Here is a 23,593-nt window from a genome sequence, read left to right as displayed (position 1 = left end):
TTTCCTAGCCGTTTCAAATTAGGTTCTTTGCCATTGGATAATTTTTTTTTTTTAATGACAGGCAGGGATTTTAATGAAAAATATGGAATACTGCTCAGTAATATTACAATTTTTATTACTTCTAGAAGTTTCAGGCCCTGATGCCGCATCGGGTTTAATTAGATTGATTGCAGAAAACATTTTGCCTTTTGGAGCCAAAAGACATTTTACTTAAGGATAAATGACCTTTAAAGCTGCACTGGTTTTTTTTTTTTTTTTTTTTTTGGGGCACTACTGTAAGGGGCAGAAAAACTTAAAAAGAAGCTGATGCACAGGTTACCACCATATCCGACTGATAAATTTATTACGGTTAATGTGCATTACGCATCCACCAGACATAGAATTTATTAGGAATCATCTTTCGGTCCACCTGATTCATGTTATACCAGTATTCACCTGGTCTTACGGTAGGAAACTCGTCGCAAGCTACACTCTGTCTCAGGAGTCCTCAAGGACAATGACCTGACTCAATTTGAGCTCTGCTACAGTGAAACCGGTCTGTTTCTGTGAGACATTGTCCCTCACGTGGGATGAATGCTGGAGAGGCCGAACATACTAAACACCTCCTCCTCTCTACATCAGAGCCCGCTGCTGTACAGAGTTTGACATATATGGTTCTTAATGCTGTAATAACCTTGGGGGCAGAAGGAACTCTACAACAAAGTTGTTACGGCTAACGTGATGGAAAAAAGTCACTCTCCCTTTAGCCTTGACTTGGTCTCCACCAACTCATGAAAAAAGTATCTGAATCTGGTAAAAGCTGCTAAATGTTCCACTTTCTTCAGCAGCCTAGTCTCTAACTGTGTCTGCCTGCTGTTTGGAAACTCAGCTGATGAAAGCAATGAGTTTGACCCAGACTATAAATGTGCTGTAAAAACCAAAACTATGAGCTGTAAGAGGCTGAGAAGCTCTGTAGAGCAGCAGAGTTGGTACTAATCCTCTGTTTGTTTGTCACCGCAACTTAGCCCTTTGACATTGCGCCTCATTTCATTGTGTTGATGTAAAAAATATTGAGCAATGCAGGTCTAAGTAGATTTTTTTTTTTTTTTTAATGGACCTAAAGGCAGAACTGTCACCAAATTCACCAGCAATAGCCATGATCTGCAGAAAGAAGCCGAACATGTAAGACGGTTGTTAAACTTCCTCCTCACGTTCCTCCTTGCAGCCTCTCACGCCCCGTACAAGTGGGACTACTGGCCCCACGACGACGTCCGGGCCGAGTGTCGCTTTGTGGGTCTGACTAACCTGGGAGCAACCTGCTACCTGGCCTCCACCATCCAGCAGCTCTACATGATCCCTGAGGCCCGCCAGGCCGTCTTCACTGCCAAGGTCAGTACCTGCAAGACGGACAGGAAACCGCTTTTCTCTCTCAGAAACGCATCGTTCAAAATTCAAGCGAGTGTGTAGATTCTCATCCTGTGTGTCTGTGTGCGCAGTACGCTGAGGACATCAAACACAAGACCACACTGCTGGAGCTGCAGAAGATGTTCACATATCTCATGGTGAGTTTGTTTTACCTCTAACTTTCCCTCTAACCCTCCCCCACTTTGTATTTTAATAACAACACAAACATACCCGAAACACACTTTTTCATATATAGACGTATATAAACGTCATTACTTTAACATCCTATATACGCAACAAACATAAACTTGTAAGTCACGCTGTTTTGAGCTTTCATACAGATGTGTGAACAGCTGCCCTGGAATCTGGTGCAAATTCTGTGTGTTAAAACCCATTTGTGAGATACCCACAGCCGCCCACTGTAAGTCAGTTGTTGGAAAACTGAAGACAAATGGAAAAAAGGGAAAAGCAGGCACTCACACAAAAATGTTGTTTTTCTATTGTCAGTGAAATTAAAAAAGTTACTGGTTTAAAGTTTATTACCTCTGTCGTTTATGATGTACACTCAGCGGACGGTTTGATGACAATGCTGTGGGTCTGAATGGACCACACCGCGGTTGCATCGTCTAAACTTTCAGATCCTTTCAACATCCTCCTCTGTCTGTTCAGGAGAGTGAGAGGAAAGCGTATAACCCCCGGCCCTTCTGTAAAACCTACACCATGGACAAGCAGCCTCTCAACACCGGGGAGCAGAAGGACATGACGGAGTTCTTCACCGACCTCATCACCAAGATAGAGGAGATGTCCCAGGAGCTGGTAAACACACACCAATCAGACCATTGACAACTCCATCTTAAGAGAAAGTATGTATGATAGAAAGATGATGTACAGTTTTTATGGGTGGGTTTTACCTCTGTCCAGCCGGTTTATTCTCTAGGAAAGTTTTGGTCATTTTTATTACAGTTCTGAAAAAGGTTCCTGGAGATATTTTCTGAATTATGAATTCAACATTTTGTAGGAATAAAGACCCAGCAACAAATTTCCTGATTATACACTCGCCGAGCACTTTGTTAGGAACAACTGTGAACACCTACTTATTCATGTAGTTATCCAATCAGCCAATCATGTGGCATCAGTGCAGCTCATCACATCCAGCAGAGACAGGTCACGAGCTTCAATTAATGGTCACATCAAACATCTGAATACTTGAAAAATGTGATCCCAGTGAGTTTGACCGTGGCAGGACTGTTGGTGCCAGACGGGCCGGTCTGAGTGTTTCTGAAACTGCTGAACTCCGGGGATTTTCACACACAACGGTCTCCAGAGTTTTTACTCAGAATGGAGCCAAAAACAAAAAAACATCCAGTGAGCAGCAGTTCTGTGGACGGAGACACCTTGTTGATGGGGGAGGTCAGAGGAGAATGGCCAGACTGGTTGGAGCTGACAGAAATGCCACAGTAACTCTGTTAACCACTCTTTACAACTGTGGTGAGCAGAAAAGCATCTGAGAAAGCACAACACGTCAAACCTCGAGGCGGAAAGGCTACAACAGCAGAAGACCACGTCGGGTTCCACTCCTGCCTGCCAAGAACAGAAATCTGAGGCTGAAGTGGGCATGACTCACCAAAACTGGACAGCTGAAGTGTGGAAAAACGTAGTCTGGTCTCTGATGAATCTGGATTTCTGCTGAGGCAGCAGATGGTAGAGTCAGAATCTGGTGTCAACAGCATGAATCCATGGACCAAACCTTCCTTGTGTCAACAGTCCAATCAATCATGGTTTGAATGCCACAGACCATCTGAGTATTGTCCCTGACCATGTGCTTCCCTTTATCGCCACTGTTCACCATCTTCTACTGGCTACTTCCAGCAGGATAATGCTCCAGGTCACAAAGCTAAAGTCGTCTCAAACTGGTTTCATGAACATGACAATGAGTTCAGTGAACTTAAGTCGCCTCCCCAATCACCAGATCTGGATCCAGTAGAACTCCTCTGGGATGTGGTAGAACAGATTGGCAGCTTGAATGTGCAGCCGACAAATCTGCAGAAATGATGTGATGCAATCGTGTCAACTTGGACCAGAATCTCAAAGGAAAGTTTCCAACATCCTGTAGAATCCAGGCCACGAAGACCTGAGGCTGATTAGAGAGCAAAGGGAGGAACCACCCAGGGTTAGTGTGGTGTTCCTAATAAAGTGCTCAGTGAGTGTAGAATTATCCAGTTATGACAGGAGTTGACAAACTGATATTCAAATGTACTATTCAGGAAAACGAAATGACAGCCTTGTTATTACCCAGAATTCAAGTGCTTTTAAGGTTAAAAGAATAAAACCCATATAAGACAAACACACATAAGGAACATTACAAGAAGCAGCAGATCTTAGCACATGATAATCAACCAAATGATAGAAATGACAGAGCAAGGTTCACGTATTGAACAGCATCAACAATAGTTCAACGCGGTGACAGGTCGAAGTCAAAGTTTGAGTAAAGATGCGAGTCAGCCGTATTAATGAGTGTGTCTTGCTCGTCTTTACTCTCAGAAAAACACAGTGAAGACTCTGTTTGGAGGCGTCATCACCAACAACGTGGTCTCTCTGGTGAGTATGAGGAGATTCTTTTGATTTAAAATGAACAATATTGAAATTAAAAATTTTAAGATTTTTTTTTTTTTTTCCTTCCAAAATATGGGTCATTTTTCACCTCAAATACTCTGAGGACCATAAAGAAGCGATCACTGTCCAAGCGCACTTCTATGCTTTGATTTCACTGGAACTCAAACTTATTATTGCCATTATTATTAATAAGCAACAATTAATGGTACCAATTTAGTATAATTAGAATCAGTGATAAATAATGTAGCCTCTGCTCTCATGCTGAATTTAGGGTGTAACTGATAATGTATAATAAGACCTGAAGTTGATACTAAATGATAGCAAGCTTGCTAGCACACTATCCATGTACTTAATATCTTAAGAATGCATTTTCCAAATTTGGTGAGAAAGGTTAAAGTGGTTTTAATGTAAGAGTTACAGAGTTGGATCCGGTGGTTTGAGTGAAGCTTTACTCTCTGTCCTGCAGGACTGTGACCACGTCAGTCAGACGGCAGAGGAGTTTTACACAGTCAGATGTCAAGTAGCAGATATGAAGAACATCTATGTGAGTACCCCAAGCGCACTAGTGTCAGCTCTGAGGAGTCTCACACATGTTTAGCAGAGACCTTTCAGCAAAAAGTTCTTAACGGGTTCTTTCTGCTGCTGCCGTCTTTCCTCAGGAATCTCTGGATGAGGTGACCATCAAGGACACTCTGGAGGGCGATAACATGTACACCTGCTCGCAGTGTGGCAAGAAGGTCCGCGCAGAGAAAAGGTCAGAACAAATCCAAGGAAAGTTGGATCGGAAAAATTTTCGCCGTTTGAATCTGTGTAATTAAATCCTTTAATTTCTCTCCCCGTCCGTGGTCCCTCCTCCCGCAGGGCCTGTTTCAAGAAGCTTCCTCGCATCCTGAGCTTCAACACCATGCGGTACACCTTCAACATGGTGACGATGATGAAGGAGAAGGTCAACACCCACTTTTCCTTCCCGCTGCGGCTCGACATGACGCCTTACACCGAGGACTTCCTCATGGGAAAAGGAGAGCGGAAAGAGGGTCAGTCTCCGTATCACACAAGTCTACCGCCAGACTCTCACAGATTTACAGACCTTGTAGCTGGTAGCGGCACCAGATCAGATTCTGTATTAAGGCTACAGTCCTGAAACCCTGTTTACTCTGCAAGTAATAACTCAGGGTAATTTCTCATTTCATATTGGCTTTCATTGTTTATATTCACGAGGCCGCTACCAAGAGCTGTTTTTATTTTTCGAGTCCTTCTTTTACTCCACGACACAAACGAGAACAAGGGTGAGACAGAGCAAACTGTGAGTCGCGGGAAGCGGCAGGATTTATTGGAAATGGTCTTGATTTTGAAAACTTTGAAAATATTGAGGAGACTTTCTGCAAAGTCTATACTCTGGTTACGCCATTTGGGAAAGTATTTGAATGTTATCGTAGAGCTCTCTGAAGAAACACTAGCATTTCTGCCTGAAATCGACATTTACCTCCGACGACTCAGTGTAAAACTGAAAGTTTTCTTAACAAAACACACAAAAAAACGCTCAACACTCATTAGACCCCTGGTCTGGCTCATGAACGAGTGTCTGAGTTTCAGCTGTGTGCTGCAGGTTTTCGAGAAGAGGGCGAGGCAAAGGTCACGGAGAGCTATGAGTACGACCTCATCGGCGTCACGGTGCACACGGGCACGGCAGACGGCGGCCACTACTACAGCTTCATCAGAGACATCGTCAACCCGCACGCCTACAAGAACAACAAGTGGTGAGACAGGAAACGTGTTAGAGTGGAATTAATTGTTGAATTTGACGTCCGGAAGTTGGTGACTGAGACATCAGTTAACTGTTCCAAGTTTTAAAAGTTTCAGCTGTATATAAAACAAGCACAAATTCCCGCAGGTACCTGTTCAACGACGCAGAGGTGAAGCCCTTCGACTCAGCCCAGCTGGCGTCAGAGTGCTTCGGAGGAGAGATGACGGTACGAGCCGCAGTCAGAAGAGAAGTAACACCTGTTGCCGTTCCACCTCTGAACTTTGATTTCACTGACTTCATTTTATCTTTCAGACTAAAACCTACGACTCGGTCACGGACAAGTTCATGGATTTCTCTTTTGAGAAGGTGAGGACAGTTTTTCCTCTTATTTTGTTTCTTAACTAACAGAAACACCGTATATGGTCCGGGGGGTAACGCTGAAATGTTGACTGGCCTTGCAGACACACAGTGCCTACATGCTCTTCTACAAGAGAGTGGAGCTGGAGGAGGAGAACGGGAAGGACTTCAGCTTTGACGTCTCCCCTGATCTGCTTGAGGTATTTTGGATCTACGTTTCTGATTTTAAATGATCTAAGTCACTTACGTGTACACATGAATCTTCAATTTTAAATTTTCTAATATGTCTGTGTCTCTTATAGTGGATTTGGCACGACAACATGCAGTTTCTCCAGGACAAGAACATATTTGAACACACCTACTTTGGGTGAGAATTAAATCTGTTGCATCTGTTGTTTTTGACAGAAGTGACGGAACAAACAGATGAGGCCTAGTCAGTCTCTGTACCCACAGATTAATATTTGTACATGTGAATGATTAAACAGACCTAGTGTCACTTATATAAACTCGCTTTTTTTTTGGGTTTGTTTTTTAGTTTCATGTGGCAGCTCTGCAGCAGCATCCCCAGCACTCTACCAGACCCTAAAGCCGTCTCCCTCATGACTGCCAAGGTGGGAAATACTAAAACGACAAAAAGCATTTTGACCTTAAATATTAGTTTTTTAAAAACAAGAACGAGGTTTAACAGAAAGGGAAGTCAATACGAACTTGGGACGAGGTAACTGTTGGGTGAGTTGGAAAATGTCAGAGAAAAGAAACTTGTTTGAAGGTAAATATTTTCACCAGCCCTTCAGTCACTTACTCGCCCATTGTCCCGTCTGCATCTGCATTTCTCTCGGGTACTGATGTGAATTTTCTTCTCATTTTCAGCTCAGCACATCATTTGTTCTTGAGACTTTCATTCACTCCAAGGAGAAGGTAATTCACCTCACTATTTGACTTTTACCGTGAATTCATGGCCAAAACAGTAGATCTGACCCAAGCGCGGATCCATATTGTCTAGGGATGAATGGCGGGGTACAGGCAACAAACGTCGGGGGACTGGGATGTGAAAGCAAAAGTGATTATGTTTCTGTGTTCATTGCTCCACCTGTGTGTCCTCTGTGTGTGTCTGTTGCGTCTCCAGCCCACCATGCTGCAGTGGATCGAACTCCTGACCAAACAGTTCAACAACAGCCAGGCCGCCTGCGAGGTTCGATCCCAGCTTTAACTGTTGTTTTACCACAGTGCTGTAGGATGTTGTTGATTTGGTTGGACTCGTGTTGCCCTGCGGGGTGTTTGAAATTTGACTCATACGCTCTGAAGATTTTATCCGAGGGAGTGGAAGCAGTGTAGAAGCTCTTTTCGTTTTTGTGTACATGATCACCGATGGCCTGCTTTTCTCTCTTTCAGTGGTTTTTGGATCGGATGGCTGATGACAACTGGTGGCCGATGCAGATCCTGATTAAGTGCCCCAATCAGATTGTCAGACAAGTGTGTTCTTTATCTTTACATGTCTATATATATATAGCTCCACTGGAACCTAATGTTTCCGGTTTTTGACCTAGTTTTTACTCACAGGTGTGATGGTTAAAGTTCCATCCTCACATTGTCTCATGTCACAAACAGTCGAACGCACTGTTGATTTTTCTCCGCCTTTTGTCTTCCAGATGTTCCAGAGGTTGTGTATTCACGTCATCCAGAGGCTGCGGCCGGTTCATGCTCACCTCTACCTGCAGCCCGGCATGGAGGATGGGTACGTCACTCCTGATTGGTCGTGATTGGCGGCGCCCCTAACCCCGAGCTAAAACAGTATTTTAAGAGAGTGCATTTTTTTTAAATACCAGGTTCTCAAGATTTTAACAATTTAAATTAGAAGCCGAGTCTCGTTACAGTCTCTCTTGCCGGGTCCAAACAAGAACCTTTGAAATGACTTAAAATGAGAAATTAAAATAATCCATCACATTCAGTGACCGGTAGGATGTCAGTTTCAATTGTGCCAGTAGGGTTGTGCAGCACAACCAGACGTTGTTGTGTCTGTGAAATCGCATGGCGACAGAGATTCGGACGGGAGCCGCGTGTCACTCAGTGTCTCCGTCGCTTTGGACTCTGAGAAAGATTTGTGGCTCCACATGACTGAAACACAAGCAAAGCTCAGGCAGAGTCCAGAGAGACTGTAAAATGCCTCCAAAACTGCAGTTTGTGGTGCAAAAAAAGTGTCGGACAGGGTCGGTTGCCAAGCAGAAACTTTTGTATAAAGTACCTGATTGGGCTCGGCATGAACCTGTACTCAAAGCATCTTTCGTTTTTGCTTTGCGTTTTTTTGTCTCAGCTCTGACGACATGGACGGTCCGGTGGAGGACATCGGCAGCCGGTCCTGCGTCACCCGCTTCGTTAAGACCCTCCTGTCCATCATGGAGCACGGCGTCAAGCCCCACAGCAAACACCTGACCGAGTACTTCGCTTTTCTCTACGAGTTCGCCAAGATGGGAGAGGAGGAGGTCAGTCTGAGCATCCACGCAGTCTGGACGACGTGTCCCAAAAGAAAGAGAATGTCAAAGGCAACGTGGTGTGATCCTTTAGTTCCAGTGGTTCGCTCATCCAAGAGGCTTCACGAGTTCAGCTGACTGGTGGAGACGCTCAGTCATTTAAACTTTTATGAGTCATTCACAACTTGACATCACATGACAATGTGATGAGAGACCTCTTCAAGATCAGTGTCACTAAGTACTATTCGCACCATTGAAGACGTTTTTAAAAAGTAAAAATATAGAAATATAGTTCTGGCACAGCAGCGCAGGTTTCATGATGCTGTTGTAGCTTTGCTGCTGCTTTCGTCTGCACCGTATAATTTAACATTAACCCAGGACTGTTTTTTTATCCCCATTGTCCCTTTTTTAATTTTGCACATTATGTACAACTGTCCTGAAATATCTGTGCTAGCCACTAACCGCTGATAATATCTGATGATGATAATAGATTTTTAAAAAAAATTTTTTTTTTTGTTTTTTTTAAAGAGTAATCGGACCTTGTCTGTCATTATCTTCTGGCTGTTGGAAGGTTAAGTAATTTCTTTTGTGTCCACAGAGTCAGTTCCTGTTGTCACTACAAGCTATCTCCATTATGGTGCATTTCTACATGGGAACCAAAGGCCCGGAGAATGTGAGTTTACACCGATTACTGTCAGTACATTGATTCTCCACAATATTTTTGTCAATATTTTTATCTTAATGGTACGTGCCTCTTGTATTCATTGTTAAATGTGATCACTGAGCCTGGGGAACAGAGCAAATGATGAGTGTGCATCCCTGCAGCCTCAGGTGGAGGTGTTGTCAGAGGAGGAGGGAGAAGAGGAGGACGAGGAGGAGGACATCTTGTCACTGGCGGAGGAGAAATATCGTCCTGCAGCTCTGGAGAAGATGATCGCCCTCATCGCACTGTTGGTGGAGCAGTCTCGATCTGAGAGGTACGAGTGCAGGACACGGATATTGTAGAACAGCTGAGAACCGTCGCAACCCCCCCTCCACGTGTTGTTATGGCCAGTGGGGGGACGGTTTTTTGCTCTGCAGATTATCGAACGCAGCATTGACGGTGTGTCCTTTATGTCCAGACATCTGACTCTGTCCCAGAGCGATATGGCGGCGCTGACGGGAGGGAAAGGCTTTCCCTTCCTCTTCCAGCACATCAGAGATGGCATCAACATCAGACAGACCTGCAACCTCATCTTCAGCCTCTGTCGCTATAACAACCGCCTGGCCGAGCACGTAGGTTTATCTTGTATACACAGAAAAACAGGTTGGGTTTTTGGGCAAGGGTTTGCTTTTGTGTTGTCGCGTTGCTGCCGCCATGTTGTTGCCGTTTGCTCAATCGATTTTCTAACGTTGAACGTGTAATTAATTTCCCTACTGTTGTTTCCTCACTGCAGATTGTGTCGATGCTCTTCACCTCCATCGCGAAGCTGACTCCAGAGGTGAGCGGCACAGAGATGAAACTCTTTACTCAGATCGTCTCTATTTTTAGCAATGAAAAACAGAGCAAAGACACAACAGCTCTCTCACCGACGGTTTTCAAATATTAAAGTGTCGGTCCCCTCAAACCACCAAAAAATTATCAGCATGTGTGTCCGGGTTTTAAAGATCAGAGCGTTTACTATTTAACTCATATTGTCTCTGCCCTGCTGCTGAAAGCTTTGTCAGTCGGAAACTGGGTGATGACAATAACCGGCTCTACGTCTGCTTCATCCGCCGTTTTTTCATTTCCCTCCATCAGGCTGCCAATCCCTTCTTCAAGCTGCTGACGATGTTGATGGAGTTTGCAGGCGGACCTCCGGGGATGCCCTCCTTCGCTTCCTACATCCTGCAGAGGATCTGGGAGGTAAACGGAGCCGTTCTCACCGACACACGACTCCCGTACCAAAGCACAAGTTCACCTTGTTTGTGAAGGACACGGCCTAGTGATCAGAAGCGCAGAGGGCTGGATGTGGTCACTGGCCAGATGTTCCAGATGTTAAAAGGCACCTTAAAAACACAGATCATATGTAGCAAACTGGAGATAAAACAATCACAGAGGAAAACTGAACTTCTCCAGTTTAAAACAGTCACGGTGCTCGTGAAAAATGCCTGGAAGGCGATACTGACAGACTTCCTGTGTGCCCCCCTCCATCCAGGTGATCGAGTACAACCCATCCCAGTGTCTGGACTGGCTGGCTGTCCAAACTCCCAGGAACAAACTGGCCCACAGCTGGGTCCTGCAGAACATGGAGAACTGGGTGGAACGCTTTCTGCTGGCACACAACTACCCCCGAGTCCGCACATGTAAGACTGAAGCGTTTTTAGTCGGCATCTCCCAGTACAGCTGCGTCTTTATCAGGCTCGTTCTTAATCGATTTACAGTTTGGCTTTAACACTGAGCTCTCAGTGGTGAAACCAGCCTAACCGGGAATTGAACCAGCAGCTATGGTGATGTGACCAGAGCCTCTGGTGTTTGGTGGTGGTGTAAGAACCGACCAAATTAAACTATTGTCTTTTGACCCATTTGGCTCAGTTAATTTACTTAAATCAATCAATTTAAGACAAACATGAAAGAGCTAGATTATATAAGATAATTAAAAAAAAAAGATATATACATCTACTGATTATCAAATCAACCATCACAACACATCCTGCTTTAACCTTGACTCTGTCTCTCCTCCAGCGGCGGCGTACCTCCTCGTCTCCCTCATCCCCAGCAACTCCTTCCGCCAGATGTTTCGCTCCACGCGCTCCCTTCACCTGCCGACCCGAGAGCTGCCTCTGTCGCCGGACACCACCGTGGTCCTCCACCAGGTCTACAACCTGCTGCTGGGGCTGCTGGGACGCGCCAAGCTTTACGTGGATGCCAGCGTTCACGGCACCACCAAGCTGGTGCAGTACTTCAGCTTCATGACTTACTGCCTCATCTCCAAGACGGAGAAACTCATGTTCTCCGGATACTTTATGGACCTCTGGAACCTCTTCCAGGTTCTTCTATTTGATTATTTTTTCAATGTTTTTCACATTAGAACCCAAAGATGCTTCTGCAGTGTATTATTTTCTTTGTCTTTTTTGTTCATTATTTTCCTCATTGTTCTTTTCATGTTTGTTCGTCTTTGCTGCTGAATTTTCCCACCAAGGATCAGTTAATTGACTCCTAATGCTGAAATATTTCCTCAGCATCGGGGTATTACTTTTGAATGCTGCTGTACCAGTTGTAGCACTGCCCCAGATTTTATATTTAAAGAAACAGTTTGTTTGATTTTGAAGCAAAAAAGTGGCATGAAAAAGCTCAAATTTTCCACCTGTAAAACGAATCATTGAAATGAGGTTTTCTTCAGTATCAAAAGTAAAATTGGTTATAATGAAGCGGTGCCGAAACAGTCGGTCAATTAATAAGCATTAATTATTCAATCAAGCATTTACTACAGATGTCCCTTAGTTAAAGCTCATTCATGTTGACCGAGTTCCTCCCTCCGCCTGCAGCCCAAGCTGTCGGAGCCGGCCATCGCCACCAACCACAACAAGCAGGCGCTGCTGTCCTTCTGGTACAACGTGTGCGTGGACTGTCCGGAGAACGTTCGGCTGGTGGTGCAGAACCCGGTGGTGACCAAGAACATCGCCTTCAACTACATCCTGGCCGACCACGACGACCAGGAGGTGGTGCTCTTCAACCGCGGCATGCTGCCCGCCTACTACGGCATCCTGCGCATGTGCTGCGAGCAGTCGCCCGCCTTCACCCGCCAGCTCGCCTCCCACCAGAACATCCAGTGGGCCTTCAAGAACCTGACGCCACACGCCAGCCAGTACCCCGGGGTGGGTAGAGAGTCTGCTTTCAGATCAGTTTCAGCAGAACCTCTGCTAAGGAGGTTCTGTTTTCACCCGCGTCGGTTGGTTGGTTGGTGGGTTGGTTGGTTGGTTGGTTGGTTGGTTGGTTGGTTGGTTGGTTGGTTGGTTGGTTGGTTTGTCAGGATTTGACCGATTTCCACCTAACTTGGTGGAGCGATGGGGCCCTGGGCCGGGGAAGAACCCGTTAGATTTTGGGGCAGATCTGGATCATTTGCTACGAATTTCAGTTTTTTTTTTCCCCCTGACGTCTGGTGTATGTTTCTTGCCCTCTAACGGGGGCATTTTCTACTTTCCGTTAGTTTTAGCATTTGGCAATTTTTTTGTTACTGATGTAGATTGTTTCACATTGTTTCATAGAGATCTAGATGATAAATGAGGACACACACTTTCAAAGACGCTCCTCAGAATAACAATGTTCTGTTTCTTACAAAACACAGGCCTCGTCAGTTGTTGTTTTTGTTTTTTTCTTGATAACTATTTTGTTTCTAATTCCGTTTTATTCACAGGATAAATTTCTTAATACGTGTTATCTTGTTCTCGGGGCAGAGAAAACAACAGAACATTAAACAATAACAAGCATCAACACATTAACATCAAAAGAATCGATTGAAAAATCTTAAAATTACAAAAATTGCACACATTAAAAAGTATGCAAAACATATATTACAAATACGTAAAATAAAAATAATGAATCCTTCTTCTCTGCTGTGTGCGTGTGTGCGCTGCCCCCTGCAGGCGGTCGAGGAGCTGTTCAACCTGATGCAGCTGTTTGTGGCGCAGCGAGCTGACATGAGAGAAGAAGAACTTGAGGACGTTAAACAGTTTAAGAAAACCACCATTAGCTGCTACCTGCGCTGCCTGGACGGACGCTCCTGCTGGACCACGCTCATCAGGTCAGGTCACACACACGCGCTTGCTGTGGAAAATATACTGTGAAGCTGACGTATGCTCACATACACCTACAGCCTGGATAACACACACATCTGGTGATGATCTAAATGTCGGTTCATTGCCCTAAAAAGTTGAAATACCGAGTCTTTGTCTTCTGGTGGACGTGCTCAGCTTAAAAAATGTCAAAGTCAGGGACTGAATATCTGCCCTGTGTTCGAGCTCGGGGAGCGTCTGTTGTCTTACAGCTCAACACCTGGTTCTGTTGTTCCCCTCAGTGCCTTCAGAGTTCTGCTGGAGAACGACGAGGACCGACTGCTGGTGGTCTTCAACAGAGGACTCATCCTCATGACTGAAGTAGGATCGGGATCAGGGTTTCCTCTTTACATCAGACACCAAACCATCAAGTGTTGAAATGAAATGCCAGTTTAATTTCAGACCGTTTCAGCATTGGAAGTAGATAAAACAATATTTACAGCCAAAACACACACACACACACACAAAAGAGAAGTAATGTTCCGTGTGTTCCTGAAATTCTGGGCCTTCCAAATAATCACTTAATAAAACTAAGAAAAAAAAATTGGAGATTTTATAACTTTTGGACATTGTTTTTCTTCTTATTTATGTTCATTATAAACAAAAAACCACTGTGTGTACCAGCTTATACAAAAGCAGAGAAGACGCTGCTTAAGTGTCTTAAGTTGAATAATTGGCTGCGTCGAGAACAACGACGGTGAAAATGCGAAGATGATCATTTCACCTTGAGAAATCGAACTCACGTAATAGGAAACTTGTTGCTCGCAGTCTTTGAGTCTTTGACAGGAAAGTGAATGTAACCTTGTGGAGTTGTTGATCTAGTCAGTAACAGGCTGCTCTCTGTCTTTGGTCCTCTTCAGTCCTTCAACACCCTGCACATGATGTACCACGAGGCCACGGCGTGCCACGTCACCGGAGACCTGGTGGAGCTGCTCTCCATCTTCCTGTCTGTCCTCAAAGCCACGCGGCCGTACCTGCAGCGCAAAGGTCAGACCGCCTCGCTGTGTCCGAGGCTGAAAAGCCAAGGGCGCCCTACCAGAATCAGAGGCTGGCGTTTCCCTGTTTTGTTCTGAGCAGACGTTTCCCTGTCTCGTCCTCCAGATGTGAAGCAGGCTCTGATCCAGTGGCAGGAGAGGATCGACTTCGCCCACAAGCTGCTGACCCTCCTCAACTCCTACAGCCCGCCCGAGCTCCGCAACGCCTGCCTGGGTAACGAGCTCAGTCCTCGGTCTTTGATCCAACACTCGAGCGTTTACATTCTTTGACTCTTTGGGACGACAGAACGTCCCAGGATCAGGGACATAAAAACACCCCCGACTGGGGACAAACAGTTCTTCCTTAATGTTTCCATGCTGAAGTTGGAGCTTGATATTTGCTGAGTGACCGTAATAGAGCCAACAGGCGATGAGCTGTTTATTTTCTGACCGTGTAAAGGTCTGAGGGTTAGAGACAGTCCTGCAACGTTTTTGTCCTGTTTGTTCTGGTTCCCTGCAGATGTGCTGAAGGAACTCGTTCTGCTGAGTCCACACGACTTCCTGCACACTCTGGTTCCCTTCCTGCAGCACAACCACTGCACCTACCACCACAGCAACATCCCCAGTGAGTCTCCTCCTCCCCCTTACCTTGCAGCCTCATTCTGGATACTGGATAAAACCAGATCCCAGTCTCTTTGAAACAGCCCTTCTGGTTCCAGTCTTTGCGAGAATCTTTGCATCTTTCTCTTTTCCTTCCTTCTACCGGTCTTTGTTACAGCCCACGAAGTAAAGAGGCTTCCAGGCAGTGAGTTCACAATAACTGCAGCGGAACATACAGAATCTCACAAAGGGGGGAAAAGGGTTTCTGTTTTATATACTGTATCAGGGTTTAAGCCCGTGGAGAACGTAAACACACCTGCATTTATATGTTACGTGAAAAATAGTCACAATTTGCTGTTAGTGTGCTAGTTTTCATTAAGACTTTCAGATATACAGTAACTTCATGTCCTCAGGAAGCGAACTTTAAAAGGGGAAGAGACCTTATCGAAGGAAATATCTAAAGCTCACAGATTCCATCACGTCTTCTGAAATCATTTCTTGAGTGTCTTTGTTTCATGAACCAAGCAAAACCAAATGTCAGCGCCGGGTTAAGTTACTCGTCATGCGTGTTCCTGTCCTCAGTGTCGTTCGGACCCTACCTGCCCTGCAGAGAGAACATCAAGCTGATGGGAGCTAAAAACAACATCCGGCCTCCGAGACCGGAGCTCAACATGTGTCTCCTTCCCTCCATGGTGGAGAGCAGCAAGGTGCGTTCACCCGTCGCCACAGGTTTCGGTGCTCCGCTCGTCCAGAGGGACGGTCAAACGTGTCCTCCCCCCGGAGCTGCAGCGAGTAGTCTGTTCGTTGATTAGTTGACCGACAGAAATGGATAATCAGTTCATCGCTTGAGTCATTTTTCAGTGAGAGAATGTGATGTTTCTACGGAAACTGAACATCTCTGGGGTTCGGATCGTTGGTCGGACAAAACAAAACATTTGACGAAGTCACCTTGGAAACCGGGACAGACATGTTTTTCACATTTTGCTGACATTTTATAGACGGTTCCATTTTAGTCCATCATGAAAACAACTGTTACTTCCTGCAATTTGAAATGAAACCAAATTTAAAACTCTGCAGAAGCTCGATCTTGGCAGTAAACTGTATGTGTCTGTCTCTGTCCCTCACTCTCTCCCTCTGTCTCTCTCTCTCTCTCTCTCTCTGTCTCTCTCTCTCTCTGTCTCTCTCTGTCTCTCTCTCTCTGTCTCTGTCTCTCTCTCTCTCTGTCTCTGTCTCTGTCTCTCTCTCTCTCTCTCTCTCTCTCTCTCTGTCTCTCTCTCTCTCTCTCTCTCTCTCTCTGTCTCTGTCTCTCTGTCTCTCAGGGTAAAGACGAGGTGTACGACCGGATGCTGCTGGATTACTTCTTGTCCTACCACCAGTTCATCCACCTGCTGTGTCGCGTCGCCGTCAACTGCGAAAAATTCACTGACACACTCGTCAAGCTCAGTATGTTGTGTGTGTGTGTGTGCGTGTGTGTGTGTGTGTGTGTGTGTGAATTTTAAACATGCTTTTTTTGACTTGGCCACTGGTGAAAAAGAAACATGAAAGACCAAAAAAAAATAAACTGGACAGTGACAAATGAAACAGACTCTTTATAAATGCATCGATACAAAAATACAGTGGGATTAACATAGAAACATTTGAGATATTCCCACGTTAACGCCGCTTCTCTGTCTCAGGTGTGTTGATAGCATACGAAGGACTTCCTCTTCACCTCGCTCTCTTCCCCAAACTGTGGACGGAGCTCTGTCAGTCGCAGGTACACTGGTTTGACTGGTTTCCATCCATTGTTACCGCAGTAGCGCGGCAGGAATTCATTGTCGTCGTCGCTCATCCTCTCGCTGCTCTTTCAGTCTGTTCTGGCGAAAACGTGCGTGAAGCTGCTGTGTGAGGATCCGGCCTTCAGCGAGTACATCAAGTGTATCCTGATGGACGAGAGGATGTTTCTCAACAACAACGTGGCGTATTCCTTCCTCACCTACTTCCTGCACAAGGTCCAGTTTTTTTGTTTGGTTTTTTTCACAATTTTTGTGTTTAATCAATGAATTTTTATATTTCTGGTTTTTATTCCACAAATCAAAATACACCAGACTTAAGCAGAGTTTCTTTCAAAGTAGTTTATATTAAAGTTTTGACGGTTAGATTTTTACGTGATTGTAGCATCGCCGTCGCAAACATCTCAACTTTTAAGTGGAGCAATAAAAGTCTGTGTGTTCGTGAGCAGGTGCAGGTGCTGTCGGGTCCCAGCTGCTCCAACCTGATCGGCGTTTTGGTGACGAACCTGCTGAGCGAGCAGAGCAGCCTGCAGCCTGAACTGGCAGCTCACCGCCTGGAGCTCAGCAAGACCAGCGGCCTGCTCAACGCCGTACTAACACACACACACACACACACACACAAGTCCCCAGTTCTTCTCGGTTACCTTCTGTTTTAGAGCGGAAGCTCGTCTTTTCCAGCTGTTTTCATTTTCCCTTTCCCTCCCTCTCTCTCCGTCCCGGCAGGACCTGAGGGCGCTGGTGTTGCTGCTGTCCGTCCAGCCGCCTCAGGCCGTCGACCCGGCCCTCTGCCCGGCCCTGCAGGAGCTGCTGGGCCGCTGTCGCGTGTGCGTCCAGCAGCGCAGCGCTCTGGAGCTGGAGGCCAAGGACCACAAGGCCAAAGGTACAAAACACACACACACACACACACACCATGTATGAATTACAGCCTCCCTCGAATGGCCAATGGAAACCACTTTTCAAGGAGCCTCCCTGGTCTGAAAGCACCGGGGAGGTGCTGAATACCTGCTGTCTGAGGTCTCGGCCCGTGCGGGGTTTGGTAGCCGTGGAAACCGGTCGGTTGCTAGTGTTGAAATCAGTTCTTCTCCAGACCCTCGGTGTTTATATCCAGCTTTTACAGCAAAACGCTGGAGAGCTCAGTTCAGCCACTGCGAGGAGTTTCTATCGTGCTCCTCTGAACCCAGAGAGCTGCAGTTTGTTCCTGCTTCGTTTTGAGCTGGAAGCAGAAATCTCCGAAACAGAGGTTTAAAACCTGAGCAACCCAAACCGGGAGATTTTGAGGATGAAGGCCCACGTAGCTGCTCTGTAGATTCTTACCTCATCTCTATTTTCATGGAATAAATGAAGTAGTTGTTCAGATTTCCTTCTTTCTGCTAAACCAGCACGGTTACACGCAGCGGAGGGGATGTGGTTTTTGTGGTTTTCACATATAAAAATCCCCATCTATAGTGTGTGACTCCGTTTATGTGACTGGTAACTGTGTGTGTGTGTGTGTGTGTGTGTGTGTGTGTGTGTGTGTGTGTGCGTGTGCGTGCGCGTGTGCGCTCCGCTCTGCGTGGCCTCCACCTCCTCCTCTTCCTCCACCTCCTCCTCCTCCTCCTCCGCTCTCCCGCCCTGCAGCGAGCCGAAGCCCGACCACCAGGAGGCGCTGACGCCCACCAGCACCTCTGACACGGAGACTCGAGACTCCTCCTCGCTGATCGACCCGGGCACCGAGCAGGACCCGCCCTCCCCCGACCCCGCCCCCGCCTCCTCCGGAAACCTGGACTCTTCCCCCAAAGAGGAGAAGATGGAGGCTTCTTCGTCGTCCTCCTCCTCGTTTTCCTCCTCCTCCTCCCTGCTGCAGGAGGCGGGGGAGGGGTTCGTCCAGGGGGAGGAGCCCGTGGCGACGGGTGAGGAGGAGGACGCGGAGCAGCGGGAGGGCAGGAGGGGCGAGGCGATGTCTTGCTCCTCGGAGGAGGTGAAGGAGGAGAAGGAGGCGGGCTCCAAGACCGGCAGCGGCTCGGCCCCGCCCCTCTCAGAGGACGCCGCCTTCCCGTCGGCCCTCGGGCTGGTGGGGGAGGGGTCGGAGGGCTGCGGCGGCCACACCCCCTCCTCCCAGGCGTTCCCGAGCGCCGGCCCCCCGCCCGACATGCTGGACATGCTGTACAGGACGGTGGAAGCCACCATCGCCATAGTTACCAAACTGTCCGTTAAAGGCCCGCCCTCTTCATGACATCATCAACTCACAGCTGCCATGAGATCTTTAACACAAACTTCTCCTTTTTTTTTTTCCTTTTTCTTCTCTTTTTGAAAATCCTGATTCTGCTCAGAGGAAAACGCGATTTCCTGTTGTTTCGGTTTCTTCTTCCTCTTCCTCCTCCTCTTCTTCTTCTTCTGCTGTTTGTGTGCTGCTGTCCGTTGCCTTCTGCTGATGTTTGGTCGGTCAGTTTTCTCCAGCTTCAGTGGCTCTCGCCGTGTCGTTTCTCGCTCTATTAAACTCCGACTCCGCGCGTTAGCCGACCCCTCGTTTGACAAATAAAGAAGAAAACCAGAAAAAGTTGTACAAGCTATAGCACATTTTTTTCAAAGGGCAAAAAAAAAAAGTTTGTCTTGTTGTGTTTTTTTTTTTTTTTTTTTTTTTTCCTTCTGTGTGTGCGTGTGTGTGTGTGTGTGCGTGGGTGCGTGCGTGTGCGCGTGTGTGTTTTATACTGATTTGAATTTGTTTTGGAAAGTGATTTTATTTGAGGTTTGCTGTAATGGGGAAAGGTTTACAGAACTTTGGTCTCCTCTGTATGTAATTTAATTTTATTGCATTTTTACTGTGTATGAAAATGGTCGTCCTCTGTGCCAGTTTTGTACTTTATGAACGAGGCAAAAGGAAGTTGCCTTGACTTTTCTGTGGTTTAATTATCCAGAAACTAAGTTTACCTGTAAATTAAGAGAACCACAAGAAACTTGATTCTGTAAAGAATCCTCTCTAGTCATTGCCTGAAGGTGTATATGAAAACTATATAAATATATATATAAATATCTTTATATATATATGAGTATATAAAAGCGGTGCTTTATTTGACTGTGGTTGAAATAAAGCCCCCATGTTGGACCAGCTGGAGCTTTTATTTTCTTTACTGAAGTACATTCCATAATCTATTGTTTATTTTCGCTTCTTCTGCTGTGTTCTGATTCTTTTCTGATTTTATTTTAATAGAGAATAAATTAATAAAAACAGTTTTAATATGAAGAATTATGAACTGAAACCCATGTGGAGCTGTGAGCTTTTTTGTTTCTCCTTTCCCTCTGCTCAGTGTCCATCGTGTTTTTTTTTTTGTTTTGTTTTCAGTGAAGTGCGACAGTTACATCAGGGCTCCTCTTGGTCGAAATGCATTTGATTGGATAAATGAAGAGCTACATGATAAAACCAGCGTGCTAGTGCAATAACATTCCCCTATAAGCCCTGGAAGCGGCGGAGCTCGCGGCTTGGTACGACGGTGAAAATGTGCGGGAATCCTTGTCGACTGAAAGCAGCTGTACGCGAACAGATGCGCAGCATCTGCCTACGAGCCGCTAGAAACACTTATCGGGACGAATAAAGTGAAATGGTGAAATCGACGATATGATCCGCAACCGGTTGATGATCAAAAATTCCGTTGAGCGGCGTGAACGTTTGAGGAAAATCTTCTCACTAATGTCAGTTTAATTTAAAAAAAAAAAAAAAAAAATTTGTTCTTTGTAGAATCTCGTACTTTAAATAAATAAAAAAAACCCAAACTGAGATAGTTCAAATGCATTTTATTACAAATTGTTCATTGTGCCACAGACACACAGGACAAGGGTGAAGGTGCTGGTGTTACTGCACAGCTGTTGCAATATTTACATTTTTACCAATAAAGTGCATTAATGAAAAGCAAGAAGTTGTATCTGAAAACAAGACTCTGGGAAGTAACATTCGAACGTTTGATCTACGTTAAATGGAAAACTTTTGCTTTATCGCTGCCGTTTCGTAGACGTAACGACACGTGAAACGAAACTCGGCAGGTCGACAATCAAGCTTCAACGGCAACGACACTCGATCCTCGGTGAACTCTTCACCTCAGAAAACATCTGGGCTTCACATTTGGCCGTAAAACGGGCTGAAAAATGAACCAAGTCTGGTGGCGAGGCGGGAACGTCTGAGACATCTTCTCACTTGAAAGCAGCTTGGGAAATATTTTAAAATAAAGACGGATGATGGGGGCAAAAAAAAAAAATCTGCAGATTTATATTCAAACTAAACACGACAGCAGCTGATTTCAGGGAATAAAACAGAAGGTAAAAGCAGCTGCTGAGGTTTCTCCGGGTCTGGGATCTGGGATCTGCCCACCAGAGATAATGACATTAGAAAGCCATTATGTATTATTACATTAGTTAAAGGGGAATTGGATCCCAGTTAATGTGCCAAGCAATACTTTTGTTTCTTCGTATTTTGTCCTCAGAGGATCTTAACTCTCGCAGGCTGTTCACGACAGACCGCGACGTCTCCCGCGGACGCGCGTCAGCGGCGGCTGCTGCAGAAACGGCTTCTATGATGTCATTTCCCCCTTTTCCCGGGGGTCGCTGGCTCCCGTCGCCTCCCGTCCGTCTCCTGCCCCGACAGGCTCAAGTTTCCCTGTGGATTATGGGGTTCGGGGGCCACTGAGCGACGGCTTGAACGGCGGGCCCCGGCATCGGTCTCGCGCCGCTGCGCTGATCGACACGTGGCGGCGCCAACAGAGTAAACGAAGAAGACCGGTAGCTAATAGATATGGATTGTTTTTGGGGGGGGGCGTTACAAATGTTTTATGGGGAAAGAAAACGCATTTAACAAGTTTGCAAGACCTCGAGTTTAAACGCAGTGAGAGTCGCTGAGAAACTCCAAGCGTAGACAGAAGCTTTGATTGTTTACAGAGAAACTCGGAGGGCACCTTTGACCCGAAGACGACTCCGACCGCTCAGACGTTTCGCGTCTTTATTTTGAACGAAGTTACATTTATTTAGAATTTACCGTTGCGTCGTTTACGTGCAAAAAGAAAAACAGAAAAAAAAAAAAACAGGTGATTATTATTTTTAAGCCTTTAATTAAAATGTGAGACCAATTTAGTAAAAACTGGTTCTAATCAAAATAAAAGCAAGAGTCCGTCATTATTCTAGTGGGACGCTCCAGACGCCGCACAGTTTGACCGAAAGCTGCTGATCTCAGGTCGGATCAGAGAGAAGAAGTGCGGCTTTCATTACTCTCTCCGTCCTCCTCGACCCTCACGCCGTGGCTGTCTGTCTCAACTGTCCCCTCGTGGTCTGTCCGTCGGCCCGCCCCCCACTGCCAGTCCTCTGGACCCCCCTCTCGGGACCTCGTCTGGCCCTGTAACAAAAATCGCTGGTCAACACGCTTTGGTTTTACTTCTCCAATGTTTCATTTCAACACCTCGAATGCGATCGGCGCGTCATTTCTTCGTCACCTGGTCGGAGGTTTCAGGGATCTTCTGGGACCAGTTCCTGAAACACAACAGGAGACTTGCATTTAAAAAAAACCAACCCTCATGCGGAGCTGGGATGGAGGTTTAGGGGTTTCTACGAGGACTCACGTGTAACCTTCGTCACATCGGCCGATGTCGAAACTGTCTTTGTCAGAATCCGGATGTTTCTCCTTCCTCTTGAACCTGAGTGGCGGGAAAAACAGGACATGACATTAAAGTCCAACCGAGGCTCAACTCCCGTCATCCTGGTGTTTTTGTAAATCCTCCGTGTCTCCTTCAATAACAACTACTTGAAAAAGGAATTGCGGAAACTGTCCCGTTAAAGGCTTTTGTTCAGCCGCTCGTCACGGCATCAACACGTCGCGTACGAATCTGTGGCGCCGGTTCACAGAGTGAATAATATCCACAACCGAGAAACTCTGGCTCTCCTCCTGTAAGTCGAAAGTCAAATTACGGATTTTCGATCCTAGAGGGGAGAAAAAAAAAAGGTGACTTTTAACATGAAGTGGCAGAGAGTGACGCGGTGCAGGCGTTTTTCAATTCGTGGCCCGAGTTTACAAACTGCTCAAAGCAAAAATTTTGGACTTCAGTGAAAGATCTAAGTAAAAATCCTTCACTCTTACTGGCAAACTTCATTTCCCTTGAGCTGGTTAAGGATAAATCCCCAGTGACTGCACTTCAGAAACTCAGTCGAGCACATTGACGATTTCCGTCTGATGATGATGATGATGATGATGATGATGATGAGATGAGGATGATCCAATAGCTGAGGCAGCATAAATAAGAAGGGAGTATTTATTTGCGTGCGAACATTTGATAGGAGGATGAATCCGACGCTGACTGGATCCGCAGTCACGCGGAACCACAATCCTCCTCGTTCTCCGGCTTCTCTGACGAACCCCGTCCACGAACAGCAGAACGTCCCGGGCCCTCTCCTGGTGTTTCATCCCCCGTTTATTCACGTGTCCGTCACACGTTCAGCGTATCGTTGAGTCGTGAGGATTTTTAATCTACAGTGCGGCGGAGGAAGCGTCGGGTTTCAAAAACGAGAGACTGGGAGCCGCCTGAGAAATGTCTCCCACTCAGTCAACAAGTATTTTACCCTGAAGAATTCTCTAAAATCTTTAGAAACTTAAGAGTGACCTCAGGATTGTGAGGTTCGAACCAGATGGTGCTGAAATATTCACTGAATACATCAATCAACAGAGAATTAAATCTGCATTATCCGATTTTTGTTTTTTGGTCCACTTGGGACCACGACACCATGTTATCATCTGAGGTGAAAATGATCAACTCCGGTTCCTGACGGTCTCCGGTCTCACCTGAAGATCAAGCCGACGGCGACGATCAATCCCACGATGCTCAGGGCCAACGTGACGCCCAGAGCGATGACCGCCGCCCGGCCGGAGGCGGGGCTGTG

The 23,593-nt window shown here is 46.1% G+C and overlaps 1 protein-coding gene across 1 annotated transcript in view; it reads left to right on the top strand.

The window, feature by feature from the left end:
- Nucleotides 1-18,202, top strand: part of usp34 (ubiquitin specific peptidase 34) — a 59,874-nt gene extending 41,672 nt beyond the window's left edge. Inside the window, exons 41-77 of the mRNA XM_040146715.1 lie at nt 1,205-1,368; nt 1,476-1,541; nt 2,053-2,199; nt 3,925-3,981; nt 4,463-4,540; nt 4,656-4,750; nt 4,858-5,030; nt 5,603-5,753; nt 5,888-5,966; nt 6,053-6,106; nt 6,202-6,297; nt 6,400-6,464; nt 6,633-6,708; nt 6,968-7,015; nt 7,224-7,289; nt 7,490-7,570; nt 7,747-7,832; nt 8,409-8,577; nt 9,164-9,238; nt 9,391-9,542; nt 9,687-9,840; nt 10,002-10,046; nt 10,346-10,450; nt 10,743-10,890; nt 11,270-11,574; nt 12,073-12,402; nt 13,171-13,328; nt 13,602-13,680; nt 14,220-14,346; nt 14,461-14,568; nt 14,854-14,958; nt 15,516-15,640; nt 16,253-16,376; nt 16,610-16,689; nt 16,784-16,924; nt 17,155-17,295; nt 17,429-18,202. Coding sequence (XP_040002649.1) covers nt 1,205-1,368; nt 1,476-1,541; nt 2,053-2,199; nt 3,925-3,981; nt 4,463-4,540; nt 4,656-4,750; nt 4,858-5,030; nt 5,603-5,753; nt 5,888-5,966; nt 6,053-6,106; nt 6,202-6,297; nt 6,400-6,464; nt 6,633-6,708; nt 6,968-7,015; nt 7,224-7,289; nt 7,490-7,570; nt 7,747-7,832; nt 8,409-8,577; nt 9,164-9,238; nt 9,391-9,542; nt 9,687-9,840; nt 10,002-10,046; nt 10,346-10,450; nt 10,743-10,890; nt 11,270-11,574; nt 12,073-12,402; nt 13,171-13,328; nt 13,602-13,680; nt 14,220-14,346; nt 14,461-14,568; nt 14,854-14,958; nt 15,516-15,640; nt 16,253-16,376; nt 16,610-16,689; nt 16,784-16,924; nt 17,155-17,295; nt 17,429-17,623 — 4,448 coding nt within the window. The 3' untranslated portion in view covers nt 17,624-18,202. The remainder of the gene's footprint in view (nt 1-1,204; nt 1,369-1,475; nt 1,542-2,052; nt 2,200-3,924; nt 3,982-4,462; nt 4,541-4,655; nt 4,751-4,857; nt 5,031-5,602; nt 5,754-5,887; nt 5,967-6,052; nt 6,107-6,201; nt 6,298-6,399; nt 6,465-6,632; nt 6,709-6,967; nt 7,016-7,223; nt 7,290-7,489; nt 7,571-7,746; nt 7,833-8,408; nt 8,578-9,163; nt 9,239-9,390; nt 9,543-9,686; nt 9,841-10,001; nt 10,047-10,345; nt 10,451-10,742; nt 10,891-11,269; nt 11,575-12,072; nt 12,403-13,170; nt 13,329-13,601; nt 13,681-14,219; nt 14,347-14,460; nt 14,569-14,853; nt 14,959-15,515; nt 15,641-16,252; nt 16,377-16,609; nt 16,690-16,783; nt 16,925-17,154; nt 17,296-17,428) is intronic.
- The last annotated feature ends 5,391 nt before the right edge of the window (nt 18,203-23,593 follow it).

This window comes from Xiphias gladius, chromosome 15 (genome assembly GCF_016859285.1).
Source record: "Xiphias gladius isolate SHS-SW01 ecotype Sanya breed wild chromosome 15, ASM1685928v1, whole genome shotgun sequence".
In the NCBI taxonomy this organism is placed as follows: domain Eukaryota; kingdom Metazoa; phylum Chordata; class Actinopteri; order Istiophoriformes; family Xiphiidae; genus Xiphias; species Xiphias gladius.
The sequence above is the reverse complement of the archived record's forward strand: the minus strand, read 5'-3'. Positions and strand labels throughout refer to the sequence as shown.